A 24,945-nucleotide genomic window follows, 5' to 3' on the forward strand; every position below is an offset into this window, starting at 1 on the left:
GTGCTTTACAGACATAGGCAGAATAAAAACAGGTCAACAGAGCAGACAGCAAAATCTCACACATCCACCGACAGAGAAAAAAGATAAAATCCATGAGTAAAAGACTTTTATAATGAGCATTATAAAAAAGGCCAATTTGTAATCATAATTCAAGTACATTGAAAAGCCAAAGAAAAAGAGGTGGGTCTTGAGCTGTGCTTTGAAAGACTCTGTAGAGGGAGCGATAAGAGCTGGCTCCCGTCCATTTCTTTCTTTAATTAATTCAAGGCAGAATGATTGGATGATCTTCTCCGCGCCACAGGCACTCCATGCACTGACTGTGACTGAATGTTGTGTTAATGATGTCCATACAACCAATCAGGTGATGACGGACAAGGATCATACCATCAAGCAGGGATGGGCGGGGAGGAGCGGAGCGCTGGCGGTCTACAGGTACAGAGAGAAAGAGAGAGAGAGAGAGGAGTGCGTTGCGCACGAGATAAGAGACAGTCGGAAACAAAGCAGCATGTAAAATGTTGGTATTCAGGAAATTATAGGGTTTAGTATAATTATATTGAGTATTTTAAGTGATATATGCGCACATATACTAATCATAAGTCAAAACAGCTAAAGCTAAATTTGGCTGAATTATAAAAGGCAGAAGTGGTAAAAATGAGGAGCCTTTTGGGAGCCGAAAGAGCCGGCTCTTCTTCAGTGAGCTGAGCCAAATGATCTGGCTCACTAAAAAGAGCCGGAATTCCCATCACTAGGTGGTAACGCAACGAGAAAGCACCACAAGGAGGAAAAGACTCACCGTTTCCGGTTACACATTTCAAAATAAAATCCTTAATGACGAATAAACGTTCTTACACGATATGAATGTGCACAAACACAACACTTGTTTTCTAAATGTGACTTTTATGAAGCTTATCGAAACAATATTGACGTTCTTCACGCCCACATGTGTTTTTAAACTTTACATTATGCTTTTATGTTAGAGAGTAAACAGTTCAACTTCCGGCTGTGGTCCATGTGTTTTTAGCTAACTTTGAGAGAGGTCGTGTCTGGTCGCTGTACGCATGCGTGAAAGAGAGGGAACCCATACACGTCAGCACAGGAGATGTGGACCTGTGCGTTCCTTAGAAATCATGCGTTTCCTCTTTATCTGAACACTGAGCACAACAGCTGTCACTCTGTTGTGATAAAAAAACAGATGACAATAATGACAATAGAAGAAAATTATAACATTTATAGGCTGGTTTTTACAGTATTATACCAATAATGTACAGCTTTATTCTGCACTTTAGTCTATTTTAAAAAAAAAAACTCTCTACCTCAGTTCTCATCCAACATTATATTCCATAATTGACATTTCTTAATCCCCTGGTCTCTACTGTATATCTCCTATATTTTATTATTCAGCACTATATCACTTTTTGCACTATATTCATCTTTAATAGTCCTGTATCTCAGTTGTTACCCTGCACTATATTCAGTTTTATCAGTTTTCTTCATCTCCTTGTATTTTTATATCTGGTATATTTTTTTGTACTTTGTACTACTAACTTTTTTACTGCCTTTTTACTAACATGTTTTGCACTATGGAACTGTGATGCTTCCCTCGGGATCAATAAAGTATCTATCTATCTATCTCTATCTATCTCTCTATCTATCTATCTCTATCTCAGATTTCCTTAAAGGTATTGATTAGACAAATGATAGCTGAAGTTATAGGGCCACACAACCTAGACTATGTATAATAAACAGGGATGTAAATGGCAGTTTGGGGAGTGTGACACAAGCTGTGGAGTAATTTATCTTCTACATTTACACAAATCAGTGGGTTTTTTTTATGTTTATGATAAGGCTTCACTCAATATTGTATATGTTCTATGCAGCCTTCATAGATCATTCTATAGTGAGAGGAAATATAGGCTATAGATATAGGCCTATAATTGACCAGTTAAAGGTGCTATTGATACCATTGATTACATTCAGCCATTATGTCGCATTCTCCCTCCCCCGTTACATTGCATCTACTTCACAACAAGTCATTGCCAGGCACTTATCAATCTCAGCCTTTTATCTGTTTTTTCCACACTACCTGATGACTCAGAGATATACCACGTGATACCAACGTTGTTGTACTATTGGCTCACAAGCCTTGTTAGAGGTGGGAACCAAACGTCAGATATCTTCCACAGAGATAAACAAAACATTCATTTTGGACCTGCCAAAAAAATTTAAATGATTAATTCACAATCATAATTACTTTTTCAGGAAAGCCATACTTTTATTCAGCACCTTTCTAAAAGCTCTGTGGATGTTTGTTTGTTTGAAGATTTGTCTACTTAAAAACGTTATCAATAATGTCAGTAATATAATTTCTTAGGATGGTGGTTGCATGTGGGCAATTTAGACTCAGTCATCTAAAACCATATGGCCCTGATAGTGAAGTAATGTCAAATGGCAGACATGCACCCAAAAACATGAGGCCGAATTATAAAGCTAACTCACTCAGTTTATGGAGATCATAAACAAGAATGAAGTAGCCAGGTGTGCCATCCTTTCTGCTGCAAAAGCCTGACAATAAGATGGTATCCAGACAATTGTGCATTGATACAAAATAATTTCTCATGTTGCTATAATAGGAAATTAAAGATCTGCGTTGGAGTGGGCTATTTATCAAGACTTGTTATGGCTATTTTCTGCAGAAATTGGATGACATTTAGTTTTCAAAGTACCCAGATATTTGTCTCTTGTTCTTGTTGTTCTGTTTCTGTTACCAAAAGCAACCTTGACCAAAGATATGACTCTGTGTTCATTACAGTCTGGTGAAGGGATGGGACGATATAGGATTTTACTGTGGATCGTGATAAAAAAAACTTACAATAAGTTGATCATGGTGAATTTCCATCATTTGGATATTCGTGAATATTGTCAAGAGTGACTTGAAAAAGCTGTCTAGCTCGCTATCCTAGTAGGGAAGTGAAAAAATGGAGCTTGATTTTAAAAATACAGTAATGAGTATGTTAGAAAGAACAGACTCGCACAATGTTGCTATCTATCTATCTATCTATTTATTTCTTTATTTATCTATCTATTTATTCTGTATTTATTCAGGCGGACCTTATGATTTATGATGACCTTATCTAAGATTGTTTGATTAAGATTGTAAGATTGTCACTAAAAAGGAATGTTCACTTTAAAAAACACACACTGGAATCCCTTTACCTTACATTTTGTTAAGAAACAAATATGCTTCTTGCATCACAGACATTTTTTTTAAGAGTTTTATGTATATTAGGATGCCACAGCTCTGGGATGTTACAGTCAGAGTGTAATAAAGTACAAGTCCAACCACCAGTTGCATGCAACGCCTGCAGGCGGGTCCGTGCGCAGTGACGTCACTTGAGCGGGCTGGACTCAGGGAGATCTCAGATGATGGGGACTATACAGCGGTGTGCTGGAGGAGGTTATTTTGCAAAGAGCTGCTGGTCCGGCTGACAGCTCCATGATCGCGCTGTGGAGGTTTGGCTGAGAAGCTGCGCGCAGCAGCAGCATGGGCACCGGGGATTACATGTGCGTGACGCTGCGTGGAGGCGCACCCTGGGGATTCACCCTGAGAGAGGGAGAGGGGGACACCTACACACCTTTCATAGTCTCCCAGGTAGCTATGTGTGTCTCTCTGTCAATGTTATGTGTTCAATTTATTATGAACACTATTAATTTGAGAAAAACAGGACTTTTGTTGTTGATGCCATCTGAGAACTTTTGGGTTCTCATGAGATGATCCAAATAACCTATAGGGAAAGTTTTATAGGTAATATTTTATATATTCCCCATGTTTTCTATTACAAGTTTGAGTTTTGCTGAGTAGTTCAGTTGAACAAACCCTGGTGCGTGTCGCTGCATTTTTGTGCGCGTTGGCTGTGTTTTGGTGCGAGATTCCTCTGGACCCTTATATGGTCAAGGCCAAGAGAGAGAGAGCGAGTGTGAAGCTGAGGCCAGTGTGATCTGTTATCACTCACAAAGACTTCAGCAAAAAAAAAAAGTATTATTCGGACGAGTAACCAAACCTGAAGAGTGAGGAGTTGTGCTGGAATACCAATGCAAACAAACACAAAAACGTCAGCTAAGATGATGTCACTTTAAAAGAGCATTCAAATAGATGGCAGAAAGGAGGTTATAGGCAAATTGTAGCTTATGCCAGTAACTGCTTTGGCTACATACTATTTGTTTAGCCTGATAGTGTGGTAATAAACCTTATAGGTAACAGTAGAGGATTTCATCTGCCCTCTGATGAAGACACTTTTCTTATGATGCAGGTATTCCATTACATATTGCAAAGACATGGCACAACATTTTGAGGCAGTATAGATGGATAATGTTGTTCAGCATTATAGGCTATTTTTTGCACAGACTTTGCATGTCAATTCTTCATACTTTACCTGTCACACCTTGTCATGTCTTGCTGTTTATAACTTAAAAAATACAATTCAGTTCTAACTATTCAGCTGTGATGATATGATCACATACCATGATTTTGCTAGTATTCTTTTTGACACACACTGTTGATTCGCATGTGCTTTTTGAAGTGTATTCATTCATTTCATGCAGCCTATACTGTTCTGGACAGCAGTATCTTCCATGTTATATTCATTCTATGCATACTATATTATGTAAGCATATAGTGTAAGCGTGTATGCATGGATCATAAAATAAACTCCAAATAGATTAGGTTACATCAGAAGTTGTATTGTACCTTGCTCAAATAAAAAATGTCACAAATAAAAAAAAGTCAAATTAATGTAGAAATACAGATCAAGATTACGTTTAGATATGTTTGCTGTGATGTAAATGTGCACTGAGAGAGGTAAAGGCCAGGTGAAGAGCTGCTGAGACTCTATATATGGTATAGAAACGCATGTTGACAAGTGCTCAAGCTGCACAGAACCCTCATCAACTCGTCCTCCATATAGTGAACATGTAAATGTTTTTGTTAAGCTGCATTCCTGCGACATCAAAGCTCCAGCAGAAGAGAGCGCTCTGAAAGCATCGATAGATCATTCTGATGACAGACGCTTAACACGTTTCAAACAATAGAAGCCACAATATGTGACTGTTATTTCTTTTGTATTAATATAGATATTATTTTCATATTTGTTGGCATTAAATAGTCTCTTCTAATTGAGCATGGTTGCTCATAAACATCTGGTTAGTTGATTTTAAAGCTGCAGTCTGGAACTTTGAACAAATATGATAAAAAGTTATTTTTTATAAAACTGTCACTATATCCTGACAGGTAGTGCATGAGACAGATAATCTGTGAACAAAATCATGTTCCTCTCTGTCTTCCTTTGCTCCTAATGGCATTTGTAAGATTTCACCGCACCCGAACCAAAACAACCAATCAGAGCAAACAAACAGTCAAACTAGGCAGCGCTGATCATGAATCAAGATTCTGTTACTGTAATGCCTATTTATCTAAAATGAGAATGACCTGGCCGTCATGTTGAGAACAGTCAAGCCAAAACCAAGTACAACCCACCGGCTGGAGCAAACTTTCTCATTTTACAGCTAAACAGTACATTACAATATGTTTCTGAAAACATTTGAGGAGAGAAATGGACATTACAGTAACAGAATATTGATTGATATTTGATCAGCGCTGCCTAGTTTGACAGTTTAATCGGAGTTTGCAAGTTTTGCGAACAGTGATTGACAGGAGGACACAGAAGAACATGATTTTTTTTCTGTCTCATGCACTACTGTCAGGATATAGTGACCGTTTTATAAAAAATATATTACTTTATTTAAATTTATCATATTTGCTCAAAGTTGTAGACTTCAGCTTTAAGAAACTAAAAAAATCATGAATTATCATTTTTATCATTGATTCTGGCATTTAGTGAGTGGCTTCTATCAGAATAAACGCATATAATGCAAGATAATTATTTTATGCACATACTGTAAGTCTCTGTTGAAATTGTGTTCCAAAAGTTGTATTAAAATATGTAAACAAAAGGACATAAAGACAAAATCACAAATGTAGGCTGCTGACAACTTCAAGATACAATCACATTTTTTACACAAACCAATTCTTCTTCTCTACAAATCCCCCACACAGTTTTGCACACAAAAACAAGCAGCAACAGTGAGGTTTAGTAAGCAAAACAACAGCGAAAACATCTGTTCTTTTCCCCATATGGGGGAATGCCCCCTACTTGTAATGTTTCCATTTTAATTTTCTCTTGAAACTTGACTAATTTTAGACATACATGTGGTGTTTGGAGTATTCTAGCCTCTGAGGAGTCTTGTGAATACACTGCATATACAGTACGTGTTGGCCTATTAAAGTGAAGTAGCTATAGGATGCTTATGCGTCAGTGAAGGGCAACTAGGGGTTTTAGTCCACCTCATCTGGAAGGCATAACTCTAAACATACCTCCAATCTCTTCTTGTGGGAAGCACAGAAAGCCAAGTCTGTTAGTTAAAAAGCAAACATACCAAGATCATGACAAATCGTCTCAGGCTACAGGCTCTCCTGTGTCTGATAAAAACCTGTGTGTTTTTTAAAGCTTCTGTTGAATGTAGTTGGAAACTGTGTTTTGTTTCCTGAAAGAAAGTGATTGTGCAGTGTACTGACAGGCAGTACAGTGTAAGGGCACGGGGTATCCACTCCTTAAAGGTTCTCTCCATATAAGGGAGGCCGTATTTTTCTTCTTCTTTGGAGTCCGGGCCTCAGTACAAAGTGGATGAGGTCACTTTATTTTTAAAGCTACAGAACAATACAAGAACCCCACAAATACACCAACGCACCTTGAGGAAAGACATGGAAAAATGTACATCTGATCTGGCTGGCTTGGATATAATCTGTATTAATACTAAATATATACTCCAAAAACAAAAGAATTTCTGAAATCCTACCAACCTGAACAGGAGACCTCCTAATTACTAAGGTATGCCATCTTGCTATGTGAACTGTCAACATGTATCGGATCAGTTGTGGAGCCCCTGGATGACAAAGTAATCTTAATGCAACTCTGAGACCTCTCTGAGTCTATACTAACATGAACTAATCCAAATGTTATCCCCATTCCATTTAATTACATTCATAGCTTGTAATAAAAGTCCCCTTCCTCTGCCTGGGTTATCTTGCCCTTTACAGAGCAAAGAGGGCTCTTGTTGTCAGTCCTAATAGTGCACCATAGGAACCTTATTAAGCTGCCAAGCAATCAGCAAAATGCCATCGCTTCATTCATTCAGTGCCGTTTTTCCCACAGTAAACAAACGGCTCCTTCCATTACGGGAGTTTTTTTGGCTTTGTGTTTTTCAGCAAAACATCTACATCCTGGTCCCCAGGAGAAAGCATTGACCTCAAATGATGACTGTGCTGGTTTTCCCCCCCTTTTCTATTCCACATCATCTAAACAAATTAAGGCCAATGCTCCCAACTGCTAAATATTGTGATGATATAGTTGTGAGTTGCAGTGTTCCTGGCTCTGAATGCTAGCTTGGACAGTGCCAACCTAAGTGGGGTCCAGCTGGACTTGGATGTGACTCACCAACAGCCTTGTTTTCAGCTTTGTGAAAAAGCATTTGTCAGCGAACCCAAAGTTTTTTTTTGTGGTATATTTATCTTAAGAAGCTATAAAGGAACACAATTTAAAAAATGTGATACAGTATTTTCTCTGAATATTTTACATAATATGTATGTAGCCTTCTTTCCAAAATACAGTATATGTACTTCCCCAAAACCAAAATTAAGAAATGTTTGGGCAAAGTTGTCTTAGCTCATATTAAAGTGAAGAATACATAAAGAAAACTGGAACTCTTGCATAAACACTCAGTTTAATACAATGCAATGTGTTTGCAATAAGATTGAAATTGTTGGCAGGGGTAAGAGTAAATCAGCTAGTAGCTAAATCTGGCCCAATATACTGTATCACTTATAAGAATGTTTTTTTGTACATGGTCCTTGACAAATAAATGTAATAATAGGGCTGTCAAAGTTAATGCGATAATAATGCGTTATTGCAAATTAGTTTTAACGCCACTAATTTACGCATTAACGCAACTTGCGATTTTTAGGTTGTATCGGGCTCAGTTTTAAAGCATCATCTGAAATTAGAAAACCTAAGGAACCCACTGGTACCAACCATGTCATACTAGCTTGTGGTTTAATAACGCTCCAAACCTGCGCTAAATTTTGGCGAGGAAAAACTGGCATGACCATTTTCAAAGGGGTCCCTTGACCTCTGACCTCAAGATATGTGAATGAAAATGGGTTCTATGGGTACCCACGAGTCTCCCCTTTACAGACATGCCCACTTTATGATAATCACATGCAGTTTGGGGCAAGTCATAGTCAAGTCAACACACTGACACACTGACACACTGACAGCTGTTGTTGCCTGTTGGGCTGCAGTTTGCCATGTTATGATTTGAGCATATTTTTTATGCTAAATGCAGTACCTCAGAGGGTTTCTGGACAATATTTGTCATTGTTTTGTGTTAATTGATTTCCAATAATAAATATAAACATACATTTGCATAAAGCAAGCATATTTGCCCACTCCGATGTTAAGAGTATTAAATACTTGACAAATCTCCCTTTTAAGGTACATTTTGAACAGATAAAAAATGTGTGATTATTTTTTGATTAATTGCCATTAACTATGGGCAATCATGCGATTAATCGCAATTACATATTTTAATCGATTGACAGCCCTAGTAATAAACTAAAACGACTAAACTCTCTAGCCCTCGAAGTGTTTTCTCGTCTAAGACAAAAGAAGAATACATGAGTGAATAAAGGCATTAACCATCCTCCCACATGGTGTGAATGCTACCTGTAAGGCAGCTGGAAAATATTTCCCTCAAATGTAAAAACATAATTGTTTAAAGCTGTGAAGGGCAGGAACCGCCGGGAGCTGTGTGGACACATTATTCAGTATTTCCTGTGATTTTCTGTTGTGTTGAAGCCTATTAAATAGATAATTTGAAAATGGGCAACCCCGGATAACAGGGGCATGTAATGTTGTCTAATGGTGGCCCCACATGATGTTAGTGGTAAATTCTGCTGATCAGGGCAATGGCATTTTTGGAAAGCTCTTTATTTGACTGGCTAACACGGTTTATGTTCTTCTCTTCTGACACTTACAGTAGCATTTGTGTGTTATCCTTTCAGCACAAACTGTATGGAAACATTAGGTGCTATCTGCCTCCTTTGAACATTGCCTGACTGTCTGTGTATCTTTTGTGTTGCGTAGAGAGACAACGACAAATGTTTCCCCTCCTTTTTTGGAGCACGAGTCGGTTGATGTGGCCTCTCAGACAAACCATCCTCCCTTGTAATGAGGTGTCCCAATAGACAGGAACACAAGCTGCCTTATAGGGCCTGCCTGCACACTGTTAACTCTTAATAACTCAGGGATGGAGTCAGAGGGGTTTTTATCTGAAAGCTCTATAAAGTAACTCGTAAAATCCTTTTGTATGTATAGAAAAGTAGGCTCATTTAATTACCTCAGGCTTATGTGTTAATAAGATTCTGTAAAAATGAGCAGATGAAGTGTGTCATTGAGATTGGTTTTAATAAGGTTCTAAATATATCCTCTGCATTTGGTGCACAAAATAGTTTTTGGACATAAACTGCAGTCTTTCCCCGTGCATATGTTATGTTCTCACAGGGATTCTCTTCCTCCGGCAGTAAAAGATGTGCATGTGTGCATCGCCATCTAGTGACGAGATTGTTATACTGCAAGTATCTCGAGTTGGACGCATGTCCATGGAGATGATTGTGAAAAAGGACCATTTCGTGTGCTTTTTCGGTTTTCTGTCGCCTTACCTTTATTACTGTAACATGAAAATCCAGCATGAGAAAGCAATATAGACTTTCTGTGTGTTATGTTGTTCAACTAAACAGGGAGTTGGATAACCAAAGTATTAAGTTTTGAAATGCCTGACCTCTGAGCTCTTACGATTTTTGTGGCTGCTTCTTGCCAGGAAGGTTTTCTTGGTAACGGCAACTTGATATAAGAAACCTAGAAGACTGTTTTTGTTTACCGATGATGAAATAAATCAACTTGTGTTGCAGCATTAGCAAAGGGATATTTGCATGATTCATGGCGAAATAGCATGGTCATTTACTCGTGTTCAGTGTCAAAGGTTAACCTGTATAAACTCTGATGTACTGTAACATTACTGTGTATATTTGTAAATGATTTTTTTCAGGGGAATTAGCCAAGACAAAAATTATGATATTTGACTTAATTATGGTGAACAAATTGAGTAGTGGAGTATTATCTCTTCTACTATTTTAAGATTATTTTTTATGGCATTTCCCTTTATTTGACATTTGACTGACAGAAACATGAAGAAGAGAGAGAGGGATTATATGCAACAAGAACAGGAGATGTCATGGTGTTAAATCACTTTAGAAAAACACCCACTATAGTATTGGTACATTTTTAAGTGGTTGCTAATCTCAAGAAATCAGTAAACCAACGTTATAAACCTTCTTCCTAAAGCTGTTTGTTTGTAGTATTTGCAAAATATCTTAACGTACTTCCTGAGAGCATATCCTCTAATTGCACGGTACTGAAGTAATCACTCATTACTAGCTGTATAAGTGGCCTTTTGTGCAACATTTATGGGGTATTTCTCTATATTAAATCTTCTTATTAATGAACTATTTTATAGGCCTCTGGAACCAATTACAAGGGAATGAAAGCATCAGTCATTAGTTTAACTGTATAAAGAGGTGCCCTTTAAATGGGTGCGTGCAGAGCTGGCCTACAGCGATATTACACAGCTGCATGGTTAAGATACAAGGTAGAATTGGCATTGTTATCATTGTGCGCCTAGTTTTTATCTTCAATTTTAGTGATTGTACATTGTAGTGGGAATTGTGCAAATTGTTGCTTGTCTCGACAGTGACTTGTTGATCCACATACTTCATTTCCAAATGTTTTAAATTATTAATTATCCAGTCTGAAAACGCATTGAGTCACCCAGGATGTACTTCCCCTATAGGACTTCACAGGGATTTATTTCCCTCTACACACATTATCATGCGTTGCCTGGCTTGAACTTAATACACGTCAAAGGGGATAACCCATTCAGCATTCCTAGGGAGCTTCAGCATTACACTTAGCTCAGTGCTAAATATAAACTAGTGTTTATTTATGCTAATTTTTTGTTTTGTGTACATTATTATTATTTGCAGGCTGACTCTTATACTCCACTTAGAAAAAGATGACTTTTCTCATGAGAATCCCTTTATTTTTATTCATTTTTATAACCTAGAAATACTGCTTAAACGCTGTTGTCCTCTTGCTTTCCCAGATAAAAATGGACGTGTGACACCAACCTGGTGGAAAAGTTTCTGTATTATGACCTTAGTTGCCCCTGACAACATTTCAAAGATGATTTTAAGTGCCTGTAAATAGCAGCACTTGTCATAGCTGGGCTGTGTGTGAAGGTTAGAGGGCAACTCTCCCACTGTCCAGCTGCTCAAGATCTTTGATCTCTGACAGTATGTTTGTGTTTTGGGGGTCACTGGCAGCTGCAGGTTACTGTTACCTAATGGTGATGCTCTGCTCTTTTTGTGTCTTCCACAGGTAGACGAAGGTGGTCGTGCCTTCCTAGCTGGAGTGCGGGAAGGTGATGAGGTGGTGTCGCTCAACGGAGAGCCATGTGCCGATCTCACCCTTTTACGAGCCTTCGCGCTCATCGACACATCCATCGACTGTCTGCAGCTGCTTGTCAAAAGGTATAGGCCGCACACCACCCATTAGATAATTGATGGTGAAGTTAAGTGTGTGTATCCTGACAGCTGAGCCGTGCGGTACTGTAGGTTCTTGGTGTTCACAACAGCAATGCAAAAATAATTACTGCAACCACTGTATTAGCATTTAGATGGTATGTTGTTTTATGACCTGTGCCCTTTCGCATTGCTCAGTGAACCGCTGACTGTCCGTGTATATATGTGCATTCATGTCTGTGTGTGAATTAGCGAGTTAATGTGCGTCAGTCAGGTTGACCTTCCAGCTGGCTTGGCCAAGGTGTTACAGATTTGTGTGTCTGATTGACATGCAGCTGCTCAGCCATTACTCACTGGGCATTGCCAGTGTGTTTATCATGGTGACATGTCCTCAGATATTGCTGCATACGCCTTAATGTGCCCACATTTAAACTCCAAGTAGTGTTCTTTGTGGCTATATATATATATAGCAGGACTAGTAGTCTTGTCTCTGTAGACTTGGAGAGCAGATGACCTCAGCTTGTAGCTATCAAAATGTATTATGATATGTCACTCTTTCTTATTTGGATAAAATGAGTACTCACTGAGGTCTAATCAACTTTAAATTCAATGATTGCAGTCGGAGGTAATGACATTCTCTTATGCTATTCCTCGCTGACCTTGAAAGTGGAAATTAGACGGAGCGATGTTGAAGCGTGATTACTTTCCTCTTCAGTGACCTGACCCTTTCGTTTAACTTGCTGCATGAAGATTAAATCTACTTGATTACTTTGACAACTTCAGAAATGGGAGATGGGCTTTACTTCCTCAACAATCCTCAGTGATGATGTATTTTTTATTCAAATGCTTTAGTAAATGTGTGGACATTCCACCTGTCATTTTATGGAAGGAAAAATGGAAAAATATTTTGATGATTGAAAAATTCAGATGGTTTAAAGGCAGCATAGAGATTTTGTCATCTGAAAATGACTTATCTTTAAATGCACAAGTCTGAAAGCGCACCTGATTCAACTGTTGTCAGGCCATTAAATAGGCATTATCAGTCACTATAAGCACCATAGATGTAGGTCATTAGGGGCCTTCTACGTTGTAAAAATGAAAGTGAAACTTAAAGGCAACACATTCTAACATGTTGTAAAACTGAATGAAATGTCACGTTTTGAACACAAACAAAAAGGCTTCTTTTGGTTAAGGCAAAAAAACAAAACACTTTGTTAAGTTTAAGGAAAACCATAATGTTTTGCTTTCTAATAACTACGACAAAAACACATTGTTGGTTTCACACGGGATGTGAACTTCGGTCTCCTGGGTGAAAACCCTTTGTTTTCATCCATCATCCCGACCTCCACCCCTTATGAAGTTTCACACTGTCTAAACTACAGGGCCTGACATCTGCTTCTGCTCTTATCATAACTACTCCGGTCGCTAGAGGTCGCTGTCGTGTTCTTTTACACCTTCTTTGGGTGATTTACCATGTGAATAGATGATACAACCTACTAGTGGGTGTAGTAGGCCCCTATTAACCCACATCTATCGGGCTTATAGCGATTGATAACGCCTATTAAATAGCTTGACAACAGTCTAATCGGCTGGAAAGCCCAATGCCCCGTTTAAAGAACTTATAATATGAGATATTAATGATCAACAATTGTAACTGAACTAAGAAAAGTTGCATAACTCATTCATTCCTGTTCTCCCCTCTCCTCTGAAAGATACTGCAGCATCCCCCCAGAAGACTATGAATCAGAAGAGACATACTGTGGTGAGAGGGACTCCTCTGGTGAGGCTTTAAAGAGCACCACCCTCCACATCTTCTCCCCAAAGCACAGATCCCAAAGCCCGAGGGAACTCTACATATCTGAGTCCCACGACGAGGACTACTATGGGGAGTTTCCCAAGGCACCCCAGCTGCTTTACACCCAGCTACATGCTCCCTCATCTGGTGATCCGGGAGGCCAGGAACCTGCTTTTAAGGGAAATGATGAAGAAGCGCGGCGGTGCTTCTCCCCCGGGAACATGGTCGAGCTCCAGGTGTCCCTGTCTGAGCAAACCTTGGACGACATAGGCTGCAGCTCTCTTGGGAGCGCTCTAGGGATCGAGGGAGAACTCTCAAACAGAGAGGCCGTCGAGACGATCCACACCACCACCGCGTCGCGCTACGTGCCGTGTTCTGTCAGAGAGCCGCTCGGCCAGCGCGGAGTGGTGCTCAGCTCCCCTTCGATGCTGGGGCAGGTGGAGGTCATCTTGCAGCGGCAAGCAGCATCAGGAGCAGGGAGGGGCATCCTGAGTGTGGGTGGCCCCAGGGTCAGCGGAAGTGTTGGATCCCAAAGCGAAGGAGAAGAAGGAGGAGGGCACTGCGAGGGAGTCCCTGGGTCTTTCACTGTGTCATTTGGAATTCCCTCAGAAGAGGCGACACCTGCTGAAGAGCAGGGCTCTGATTCTGAGGGGGATCCAGACAAACCCAACAAGCATCGGGCAAGACACGCCAGTAAGTACTTATGTACTATTTGTACCAGGGAGTATTATCCTGGTTTCTTTCTTTGTGTGTGAGTAATGAAAATCTGTTCCTCAAGGGGAGATCTGCATGCTGATAGGTCAACACTATATTGCATTTGTCAACAAGTGTGCATTCCTAAGCCTGATGTAGTGTGTGTGCTTCTCAAAATAGTGCGTGTCCCTCTCTGCAGTTGGAGGAGGGTGCTCATTCCTTCGTATGGAAGCACATACTTCCGGGTCTAACCTGAACTACAACAGAATCAAAGTGGCACAGTCCAGATAGTATGGTGACAGGCAACAAAAGCTAGATATAAAGAATCAAAATTAAAAAAATTTTTTTGAATTAATCTTATGTAAGAAGCTTCCATACTTTATAAAACATCTTAAACTATCCATTTGAAGAGGCTCGATGATGAATATGCATACTGAGGCGCACCTCTGAGCTGTGTGGAAGACATAAATATAACCCCAGCACGCTGATGATGCCTGCAGAAGTGGCCCTTTGACAGACACCAGCATGTGCTCCCCCAGCCCGTTACCTGATCCTTTCAAACTGGGTGCTTTAACTGAGCTAAAAAAGTGAGCCCGTTGCTCACTCTCGCTGTCTCCTCCACCTTCAGGTTAGTCTTGCAGGAATATGAAAAAGGAAACCTTATATGTATCATTTTATTACAGCCTTGCATTGTTCTATGGTTTGAAAGTGGCTTTGTCTTGTGATGTCTGTTATCGGCAGCAAATGTGACAGATTTAAGAGGAACAGAAGGTCTTAAGTGGACAGCTTGTGAACTTACAGATAAGGACTGGTAAAGACGCTCTGGTCCTGGTGAATTTATTGCATGCAGCCTATCTTTATTCTTTCTCAGTTCCTATTCCTGGATACTTTATGGGGGAGAACAACTGATTTAATGTTAGTTCATTGTCTGTGAACAAATGAGGAGATTAGACATGGTCAGAGGGTTTCATTATTGCTTCATGGGTTGATGTTTTATGTTCAACTGAATGAGCAAATTAGGAAACGGTGGATAAATATTGTGTGGACTAAGAATGTCAAAGAATCAGTGAATAGCTTAGTTTACAGCATATTTGTTGTATGGATCAGTTCAATCACAGTGCATATAGTATTAATTGTTTATTAGTCTGTTATTTCTGCTTCTGTTTTTTTTGTGAACATTGGAAATATTTTTAAAACGTATCACAGATTTCTTTTTTATTTACAGAAGGTTGATATAAGTGTAATGTGACATGTTGAAATTAATCGCTTCGTGCCTTGCTTAACTTTGTTTCGAAACTTGATTTTGTCATCTGTCACCATGTTACTTGTGTAAGCTCTATTTTTACTCTTCGGATGAGTGATAAACCAAAATGGGGTTTATATGATGAAATTCAATTTTATTTTCTGCCTGATGTTCAAGATGGGTATATTATGAAAAAGGCTTTCCATGTTCATAATTTCAAGTAAGTTAGTTAGCTACAATAACATGATCAGTGCAGATACAGTGCGTAAGGACTGCCTTGAATTTGTCCTTGTGATCAAGGACATTTATTTATTTATCATTTATTTTGATTCCCTTGTCTAAACACTGAACTCTCTTCTCTATACAGGGCTCAGGCGCAGTGAGAGTCTGTCCGAGAAGCATGTGAAGGAGGCCAAGTCCAAATGTAAACGTATTGCTCTCCTTCTGACTGCTGCTCCGCCCAACCCCAACAACAAGGGGGTGTTGATGTTCAAGAAACATCGGCAGAGGGCCAAGAAATTCACACTTGTGAGCTACGGCACAGGAGAAGACGAACCTGATTTCAGCGACGAAGACGACGACGAAAACGAAGAAACCCACACTGTTGAATTTACCCTTGTGGCTCCTGACGGTTCTGAAATAAACAAGCATTTCCTCACCAATGCCCATAGTAGTGAAGGTGTTCTAACTATCAACTGGGACAAGGGTCTCCTTGAGATTGAAAGGAACCTGAACAACCAAGCGGAGATGGAATGTTTGCCTGAAACCAAGGGCAAGGGTGCTGTAATGTTTGCCCAACGACGTCTGAGGATGGATGAGATTTCTGCTGAACACGACGAGCTTAGGCGCCAGGGGATTCCCGTGGAAGCAATGCCGATGGTTGAAAAGAAGATAGAAGAGCACTCCCACATGCAGTCCACAACAGAGGGCCATGCTTACATGGATGTAAATATACACCAACAAAGCCAACAGCAACAGCAGTACCAGCAATATCAGGAACAGCAGTACTATGAGCAACAACAGAACTACCAACAACAACAATACCAGCAGCAGCAGCAGCAGCAGCAGTATGAACAACAGCATTATCAACAACAGCAAATGTATCAGCAGCAGCAAGCATATCATCAAGAGCAACAGCAAATGCAGCACTATTCTACAAACATCAATGGCACAGTCCAACATCAAACCAGTGAAATGCAGAGTTCTTACAACAATCGTACGGCGAAGCCTTTCTCAGGAGAAACCATGCCGGCTACCCCTTATTCTCCCACAATGAGTGGGACCAATCAAGATTCTGTGGGCCAAGGAGAGCAGATAGCTTCCCGGGATGAGCGTATTTCTGTCCCTGCAAGTCGGACTGGTGTTTTGTCGGACTCAAAGAGAAGAAATGCTGGCAAGCCTATGTTCACGTTTAAGGAAGCACCAAAGGTATCACCTAACCCAGCACTGCTAAACCTCCTCAACAGAAAGGATAAGAAGTTGGGTTTTGAGTCAGGACCTGAGGAAGACTACCTTAGCCTTGGGGCTGAGGCTTGTAATTTTCTGCAGTCTCAAGGAGTCAAACACAAGACTCCTCCGCCAGTGGCTCCAAAGCCTTTGATCAACCCCAACTCTCCTCCTTGGTCCCCACAGATAGAAGTGACCAACCAGGACATGCCTCAACAAGCTGAAAATAGTGTATTCACACCTGCTGTAGCCCCCACCATAGAGACTACCCCTGCTCCAGAGCTAGAGCCAGCCCCTGCACCTGCCCCTGAGCCCTCTCCCCCTCCTGCGCCCCAGGAGGCTCCTGCCAGCACCACCACAGAGGAACAGCAGACATGGACTGCCCCGCAGCCTGTTACTCAACAACAGCCACTGCAAGTGACAGCTCAAGAGGAAAATGGTCATATGAATTCTACCCTGCAGCCTGAGCCTGCTCCTGTGACTAGCTGGGCTCCAGCACAAGCACAACCACAGCCATCTACTAATTCTTGGCATCCAGCTCAAGTGCAGCCTCAGGAACCACCTCAAAGTCAGTCCCCATCACAGCCACCTTGGATGACTCCTCAACCTACTCAGACCCAAGCACAGCCTCAACCCCCCACAAATACTTGGACCCCTCAAATTCAGCCATCCTGGAGTCAGCCTCAAGAGCAAGCACAAGCTCCGACACATGCTCAGCCTCCCTGGACCCAGCCTCAAGAGCAACCACAGTCTCATCCACAGGTTCAGCCACCCTGGGCACACTCTCATGAGCAGCCAAATCTGCAGCAGATGCAACCAACTTGGGGTCAACCTCAAGAACCAATGCAGCAGCAGCCCCAGGCCCCATGGGCACAGCCATCACAAACAGACTCTCAGCAACAACCACCATGGATGCAACAACCCCAGCAAAAATCCCAAGCACAACCTCCTTGGGCTCAACAGGTTCAGCCAGAATCCCAGCCACAGCCACCATGGGTTCAGGAACCACAGCATCAGGCTCCACAACAAGCATGGCCACAGGCCCAAGCACCAGAGCAGCCTCAACCACCTTGGGCCTCAGCTCAGCCTCAACAGCAACAGCAACCTTCAATTAATGCATGGCCTCCATCACAAGTCCAAGCCCAAGTTCAGCCACCTTGGATCCAAGCAGCCCCAGCACAACCCCCAGCGCAGCCTCAAGCCATTTTGAATCCATGGGCGCCAGTACCTGCCCAGGCTCAGTCCCAACAATCATGGGCCCAGCACCCTTCAGAACATGGTCAGCACCCCATTAATTCTTGGGCCCAAGAGCAAAATCAGGCCCAACCTCAACCACCTTGGGCTCAACCAGTTCCACCCCAGCCCACACCACAGCCAAACTGGCAACAGCCCACTTCAAAGACTCCACCACAGCCACCAATGAATACATGGCCTTCACCTCAGACACAACCTCAGACACCTGTGAATGCCTGGGCACCACAGTCACAGCAAACACCTGTGAATGTTCCCACGTCAATGGTGAACACTCGTCCCTCTCCAAAACCTTGGCATCCACCACAAAATGCCCCACAAAACCAGACCCCTCCGCCTCCACCGCAGCGAATGCACTCTTTTACCATTGGCCAACGATCTTCACCACCCATCAACCCAATGGCCAGTGTCTTAAACCCATCATCCCAAGGTTCATCTTTTGAGATGCCAGCCGTCAGAGGGAAAGGAGCTGATATGTTCGCCAAGAGGCTGTCTCGTATGGAGAAATTTGTTGTGGACTCTGAGACTGTGCAAGCAAACCAGGCTATCCGGTCAACATCGCCAGTTGCTTCCTTACCGAATGAGTGGAAATATTCACCCAACGTACGTGCTCCTCCTTCACGGGCATATAATCCCATTCAGTCCCCTTCTTATCCGCCAGCGGCAACAAAGCAGCCCCCTCCAAGTAGCCCTTTAACCAAAGCCAATAAGAAAGACAAAGAGAAACAAAAGCCTGCCCGTAAACTCAATGTTATAGATGTTATGAAGCATCAACCCTATCAACTCAATTCCTCACTCTTTACCTTTGGCCCAGCAGTAGAGGCTGCCAAACTCCCTGAACCTAAGCCTGATTGTCCACCTCCTAAACCACCTGTCGAAAACCAACCAATTAGATATGAGCAAATGGCTCCTGTCCAGCCAGCTGGACCATATAATGCCCCATACCCTCAGCAACCTTATGGGATGCCAATGCAGCCCATGATGCATGATGGCCACTACCAGCAAAACCCAGCTAATGTTTATCCTCCCCCCAATCCTTATCAACAACCCCCTGGTGGTCCATACCAGCAAGCATATAATCAACAGTATCAGCAACCTGCCCCACCTGCTTATCATCCCCAAGCTCCTCAATCTCCAAACTCTCCCTACCAACAGGCACCGCAGGGCCCTTACCAACCAGCCAATAGCCCCCCCTACATGGCAGCTCCCTCAGCACCTTACCAGCCACAGCCTCCCAGTAGCTATGTTGGTCCTGGTTTTCCTGTAGCTGCCAGGCCTGAATCTGTGTCAGGTAGCAACCCTGCAGCTGCTCCTAAACCCAAGTTTACAGCTAAAAAGAGCTCAGCTCAGGTGTGGAAGCCTGCAGCAGTTGATAAAGAGTGATATGCTTGGTGTCTGCTTGAGTCAAAGGGTTGGTGCAGTCCACTGCCAAGTGGACTATTTTGAGCACATAAACTTGCTTTTGCAAAGACTATCTTCACATCCAGCTGCTCTTGTTATTGTCATGGGACAGCGCTTCATGGTTTTCACAGTTTTAAGAGCTAATGGCATTACAAACAAATTAAGAACACAAGAATAAGAATGGGGTGTAACTATATCTTAACAGACACAAAGGAGCCAAAATTTACATTTTAAAAAAGCATGTACATTTTAACAAGTTTATAGGAAACGATGCATATGGATACTTAAATATTAATAATAAAAAAAAAAAAAAAAATGAATCTATGTACTTTTATTTAGCCTAAAAGAATCTAAAGTGGAGGCAATGTAAGAATGTAGGGGGGCAATATGCTCAGTAAGAATTGAAAGAAAGGAGTGAGAGAAAAAAAGAAATGAATGGTAGCGGACAGTGACAACAGGAATTAGATTTTTGAAAAGAAGAAAATGCAAAATATGTCAAATCTTATTTGATAAACTGACAAAACAACTGAAAATACAATAAAGTTAAATAAAATAATCAATTAAATGAATGAAGTCCAAATAAAGATAAGTAGTGCAGGAGAAGGGTTGGGTCTCTGGGGTGTAATGATACCAACCTGAAGGCTAAAGTAGTAGGAGTACATAGATTATGTAACAGCTCTGGGGTTTCAAGTAAAGGCTTAAAACTTCAAATGTTACTTTAAACAATTTATTCTACAGTGGCTCTCCCCAGTGTCTTTTCCATAGCACCTACTTAAGTGGGTTAGTTTTATTTCAAGCCTTTTACCAGCTGTTGCATCATGTTAGGTACTATATTTAAACTGCCTCATGGGGGGGGAGTGCTGAGGTCCAGAGATAGCAGGCTTAAATTTCAATTTAAGCCAGTGAAAGCTACTATATCTCGTATCTATTATATACTATTTTTTCCAGATAATTGAGAAATATATAGTATTGTCCACTCTCCTACATGTAGCGTCACTCTTCCATACATCGTCTCCAGCTTTTGTATTATATAAATAGATGATAAATGATATACAAAAGAAGAATTATTGAAAGGATAACCAGCCCAGTAATGTTCACAAATATATATTTTGGTACAGGACTGCTTATGTTCTTTTCTTTTTCCTTTTCCTTTGTGTGTTTCTCTTCGTAGTGCACTTTCTGTATCATTCACTGCAGTACCATTAAAATGTCTTTTATCCTTGGTTGGCTTTCCTTTCTTTTGTCCTTTGAGCATGCTTTTTGGGTTTCTTCTATTTCTAGTCTCTTTTCATTTCATCTTGCTGAATGTCACCACATTTCCACCTGCACTATAATACTGATTTATTCTACATTTGCTCAGACAAAACATTCAGATATGAATCAATCAGTTTCTAACATCACATTAGACTAACTCTCATATCTACAATCTATTTGTAAAGGCAGTGGTTAAAAATCGGTCGACAATTATACAAAATAGTTTGTTCTCTATAAAGAGCTTGTTAACATCAGCCAGAAACACCTCATTATCCAAACCACCTACTTTTATAGCAGCTGAGGTGAATGCTTGAAAAGCACATTCCTGCAGAATGACTAACCGATGATGCATTCATGAAGGATATTATTAGACTGGTGACTTCAACGAATACAGGCGACCTCATTGGACTGTTGTGGAGGTCAAGTGAGTGGGCCCCTGCCGAGCTGTGTCATGCATTTTCAGAGAGGGCAGTTGTTTAAGTGGAAGCTGAAATAATCTAATGGTTGGTAGGGCATGGGCAATATGATGATGCATATCTCCAAAACGATTTAAACATGTATATTTTTCTATATTGTTTCTATCGCCATATAGGCAAGACCTATTTTTTTTTTCTCTATAATTTCAAATAAACTTTAAATTAGATTCCTACTGAAATGGCTGGAGTTTACAACCAGCTTTTCTGGTCTTTATCTTAGCCATACTTGTATGTCAGTGCACCCTGAAGGCAAATTTACATCTAAATGTCTGTGTCCGACATAAATCTATTTATGCAATAAAATGCAGACAACAACCAAAAATGTACTCTAGGTTCAGAGACCACACTATAATGGTTTAGTTACTATGTTAAATGTATGTTGATACTACTAAACTTGATCTAATACTCATTATCTATATTTTATTCAGAATAAGGCAGGGCAGATTTTCTACATCCCTTCTGCTCTTAAATTTACTTTTCTTATGGACCTGGGACCCTGAAGAAAACCTTACTATGGCATTACCATAAATTAACATAAACAGACTATTTTGAACATCTGTCTCAAAACGAAAGCATCTGTATGCACACCCTCATGGACACCGACTCTTAGGACCTGCTCAGCACCATTTCAGAGATATGGTCAAATCTGCAGAATAGCAGCATGGCGATGTACAATGTGAGGCAAATATATGGTTATTTCATCAATTTCCTTCAGTATAATGAAAATATATCCGCAGATCATCTACTGATCTGCTCATCCCTTCTTGTCTACTCTAATCCAGGATAACACTGCCGCAGGCATTTTAGGCCTACCAGATACCTGAGTCAGCAGAGCATTTATTCCCCCTTGACTCATTCAGCTGCTTTTCTCTTTTTTTATGATGGCACTCTCTCGTCTATTCTGTTCTTTAATTTTTTTTTCCATCTCTTGCTATCTGCTGATGTTACACATCTTTCACCAGATGATGGCAGCACTGCCTTTTCTGCATGTCTGCCATATGCGAAAGAATGTATTGCCCGAGACAATGAAGGGTACAGAGGTGCTTTGAAACCCCACATAATCCTTATGGAGATTTAGAAGTTTCACCATCTCATTGCCGTTCTTTTAAATTGTTGCTGTAAAGCAAAGCAGATCCAATGAAAACAAGCTGAATGTGGCTCTTTCTGGGAAGCCCTTGCCCTCTCATAAGCCAGTAATTCTGAGAAAGACACTCTGTTTGGACAAATGCTAGAGCACTGGGTTGAGGAGGCTTACTGTGGAACGGACGATTAAGTCCACAATAAGTTTAAAGTAATACATTTACTTGAGCTTTTAACAGTTAATTTATTTTGCTGGCTAGATTTTCAGATCTTGCATATTTGTGCATAAGCATATAACAGAACAAAAGTAAATACATTAGAGTATTACAGCACTTAAAAGAAATGTGTTAACTCTTTTTTTCCATTTTCCAAACTGATTTGATTTGGCTGGAGGACCAGTCTGCCAAACAAAAATGAACCCTTACTAAAATAAACATGTCTGGATCTTTCTTTACAGGCACTTGGCAGGAGCTACTCCCTTTCCCCTCCAGCCAGAGCACCATTCACGGGCCAGAAGTCAGCTTCGGCTTCTGCTTCCCCCAAGCCTCCGGCTCTGGCTTCCACAGCTACGCCAGCAAGGCAGACATCCTGGCTAGAGAAGGGACGAAAACCCCTCATGCCCTGGGAGGCCGCCTCCCGGCATCCTCTGGGCCTGGTGGATGAAGCCTTCGCTTTCCAAGACCTCCAGCAAAGCCTCGCCATGAATGTCCGCCTGGCAGCCCAGCGCAAAATGCTGCCCGAGCCACCAGAGGAGTGGAAGGCCAGGGTGTCTTACGGAGCTTCACAGAAAACAGGCAGCCAGACCTGGAGCCAGAGCCAAAGCCGCAGTCCGAGTCGAGCTCCGCTGCCATTATTTGGGTCCCTAACAAGGAGCGCTGTCTCCGCCCCTACCAGTCATGCTGGTTACAGGTCCCTGCCCAGACAGTGGCAGCCTCAGAGGTCAGTTACACAGTCAAACCCGGTGCCCTCAGTGTCCTCCTCTGAGATTAAGAGGCCCTTGGGAAAACAAACTTACAAATCTGTGTACACCAGCAACACTTGGAGTTGGAGGCGATAGGATACAACTCAACCTGTGTGACCTTTTTAAAGAGTAAAGTCCCAAGTTTCACCGATTCCTTAATACATTCACTCTTTTAATTAATCAATATCTAAACAAACAATAAGTGAGGAGAGTGAGCAAATGTATAATGAAGCGGACATTTGGAAAGATTGTCAAGAATTCTCCTGGTTTTGATATGGTATAATTTTCTTTTAATTCTTTTTTTTGCTGTTAAATATCTAGTATAAAAGTTTTTAGATTAAATCTTTGCATGCCATAATCAAATGTGAAATGAGGTGTTGCTCTAACAGCATATGGAGACTTAATAATAATAATTTCTGTAACATTTAACTGACAACGTTGGAGTTTGGTAAATACACTGAAGTGGGCCTGTAGTTCATCAGATGAGGCAATGAGTATGTTGTTTTGGAATGGATATAATGAGTGCGAATGGACATGTTTGGTTCAAAATAAGTGGAAAGATTGGAGTAATTGTAAAGTAGCAGTATATCTGGAGAAAACTGTAACCGGTGGCTGTTTAGTTAAGCTTTTAGAATATAGGAAATGGTGACAAAAGAAATACTGTATGTGAGGATGCTAAGAGGGAGAAAGACACAGCGACCCCCTCCAATTATTTTGAGCTTGTGGATTTGCCGTTCATCCTGGTTTAGTTTCCTGCTGTGGATGTACGTATTTAGCATGCAGTGATTGTGCACTATTGTGTGCTGGTTTTGTTTGATTTTCAATCCATGAAACTTCATCTGCGGTGTTCCCAGGTCAGCAAATAATTTCAGTGTCAGAATCCAATTAGAAGTGAGGACTTGGGGAAAGGTTAGCGCTATAACTCAGCATGTTGTGTGAGCCCTAATAAGTGAGATTAATTCACTTATTAACCAGGTGCATTTTAATTAGTGCCTTAGCATTTGGCCACTAACTAGGGAAGATGAGAAGCTGACTTTTTTGGACAATGAATTGGCACATTCCAGTTGTAGTTGGGAGTGAAAGTTGCATTGAGGAATGTTGATTAGTCCTAATTATGACTGCAATAAAAGATTATTCTAGTTTATGAAAGGTTTACTGGCACTGGGGGAATTGCTTACAGTGTGTAATGGGTTTGTGACTTGTGTTTGGTTTGGGCTTTCGCTATAGACTCCAAAGATTAGAGCTAGGTTAGTGTTTCCACAGAGTGTACATAATGTCCTAGTGCGAGTCTCACCAAGCAATCTCATGAACATAAAATAGATTTATCGCACAGCGTTGTGTTGTCTCAGCTGACTCACTGAGCATCCTGACATATAGTGTATCTGTGATAATTACACTGTATTGCTTCCATTCGAACGACACTTATTATGGTCATAATGCAACAACAGTAATCAATTTCTCTTCCAAACTATTTCAGATATGGATTCACATAAAGCATTTTTTGCAAAATAAATACAACCAAATAGCACTATTTCACAGATTGCACTGCGTGTTTGTGCTCTTTGCTCTCTATTCCAAGCATGAAATACTCGGCTCTGG

The 24,945-nt window shown here is 41.0% G+C and overlaps 1 protein-coding gene across 2 annotated transcripts; it reads left to right on the plus strand.

Annotated features, from left to right (window-relative positions):
* Positions 1-3,425: 3,425 nt before the first annotated feature.
* On the plus strand, positions 3,426-24,874 carry synpo2a (synaptopodin 2a). 2 transcript variants are annotated; one of them, XM_074622826.1, is made up of 5 exons: positions 3,426-3,649; positions 11,604-11,755; positions 13,459-14,234; positions 15,845-18,777; positions 22,843-24,874. In XM_074622826.1, exons 1-5 carry the CDS (start codon positions 3,542-3,544, stop codon positions 23,440-23,442), a joined length of 4,569 nt encoding a protein of 1,522 aa, XP_074478927.1. In that variant the 5' UTR covers positions 3,426-3,541; the 3' UTR covers positions 23,443-24,874. The 2 variants fall into 2 exon arrangements, with proteins under 2 accessions (XP_074478927.1, XP_074478926.1); XM_074622825.1 differs by lacking the exon at positions 22,843-24,874 and having other exon boundaries at positions 3,427-3,649; positions 15,845-20,798.
* Positions 24,875-24,945: the final 71 nt, after the last annotated feature.

This window comes from Sebastes fasciatus, chromosome 22 (genome assembly GCF_043250625.1).
Source record: "Sebastes fasciatus isolate fSebFas1 chromosome 22, fSebFas1.pri, whole genome shotgun sequence".
NCBI lineage: Eukaryota > Metazoa > Chordata > Actinopteri > Perciformes > Sebastidae > Sebastes > Sebastes fasciatus.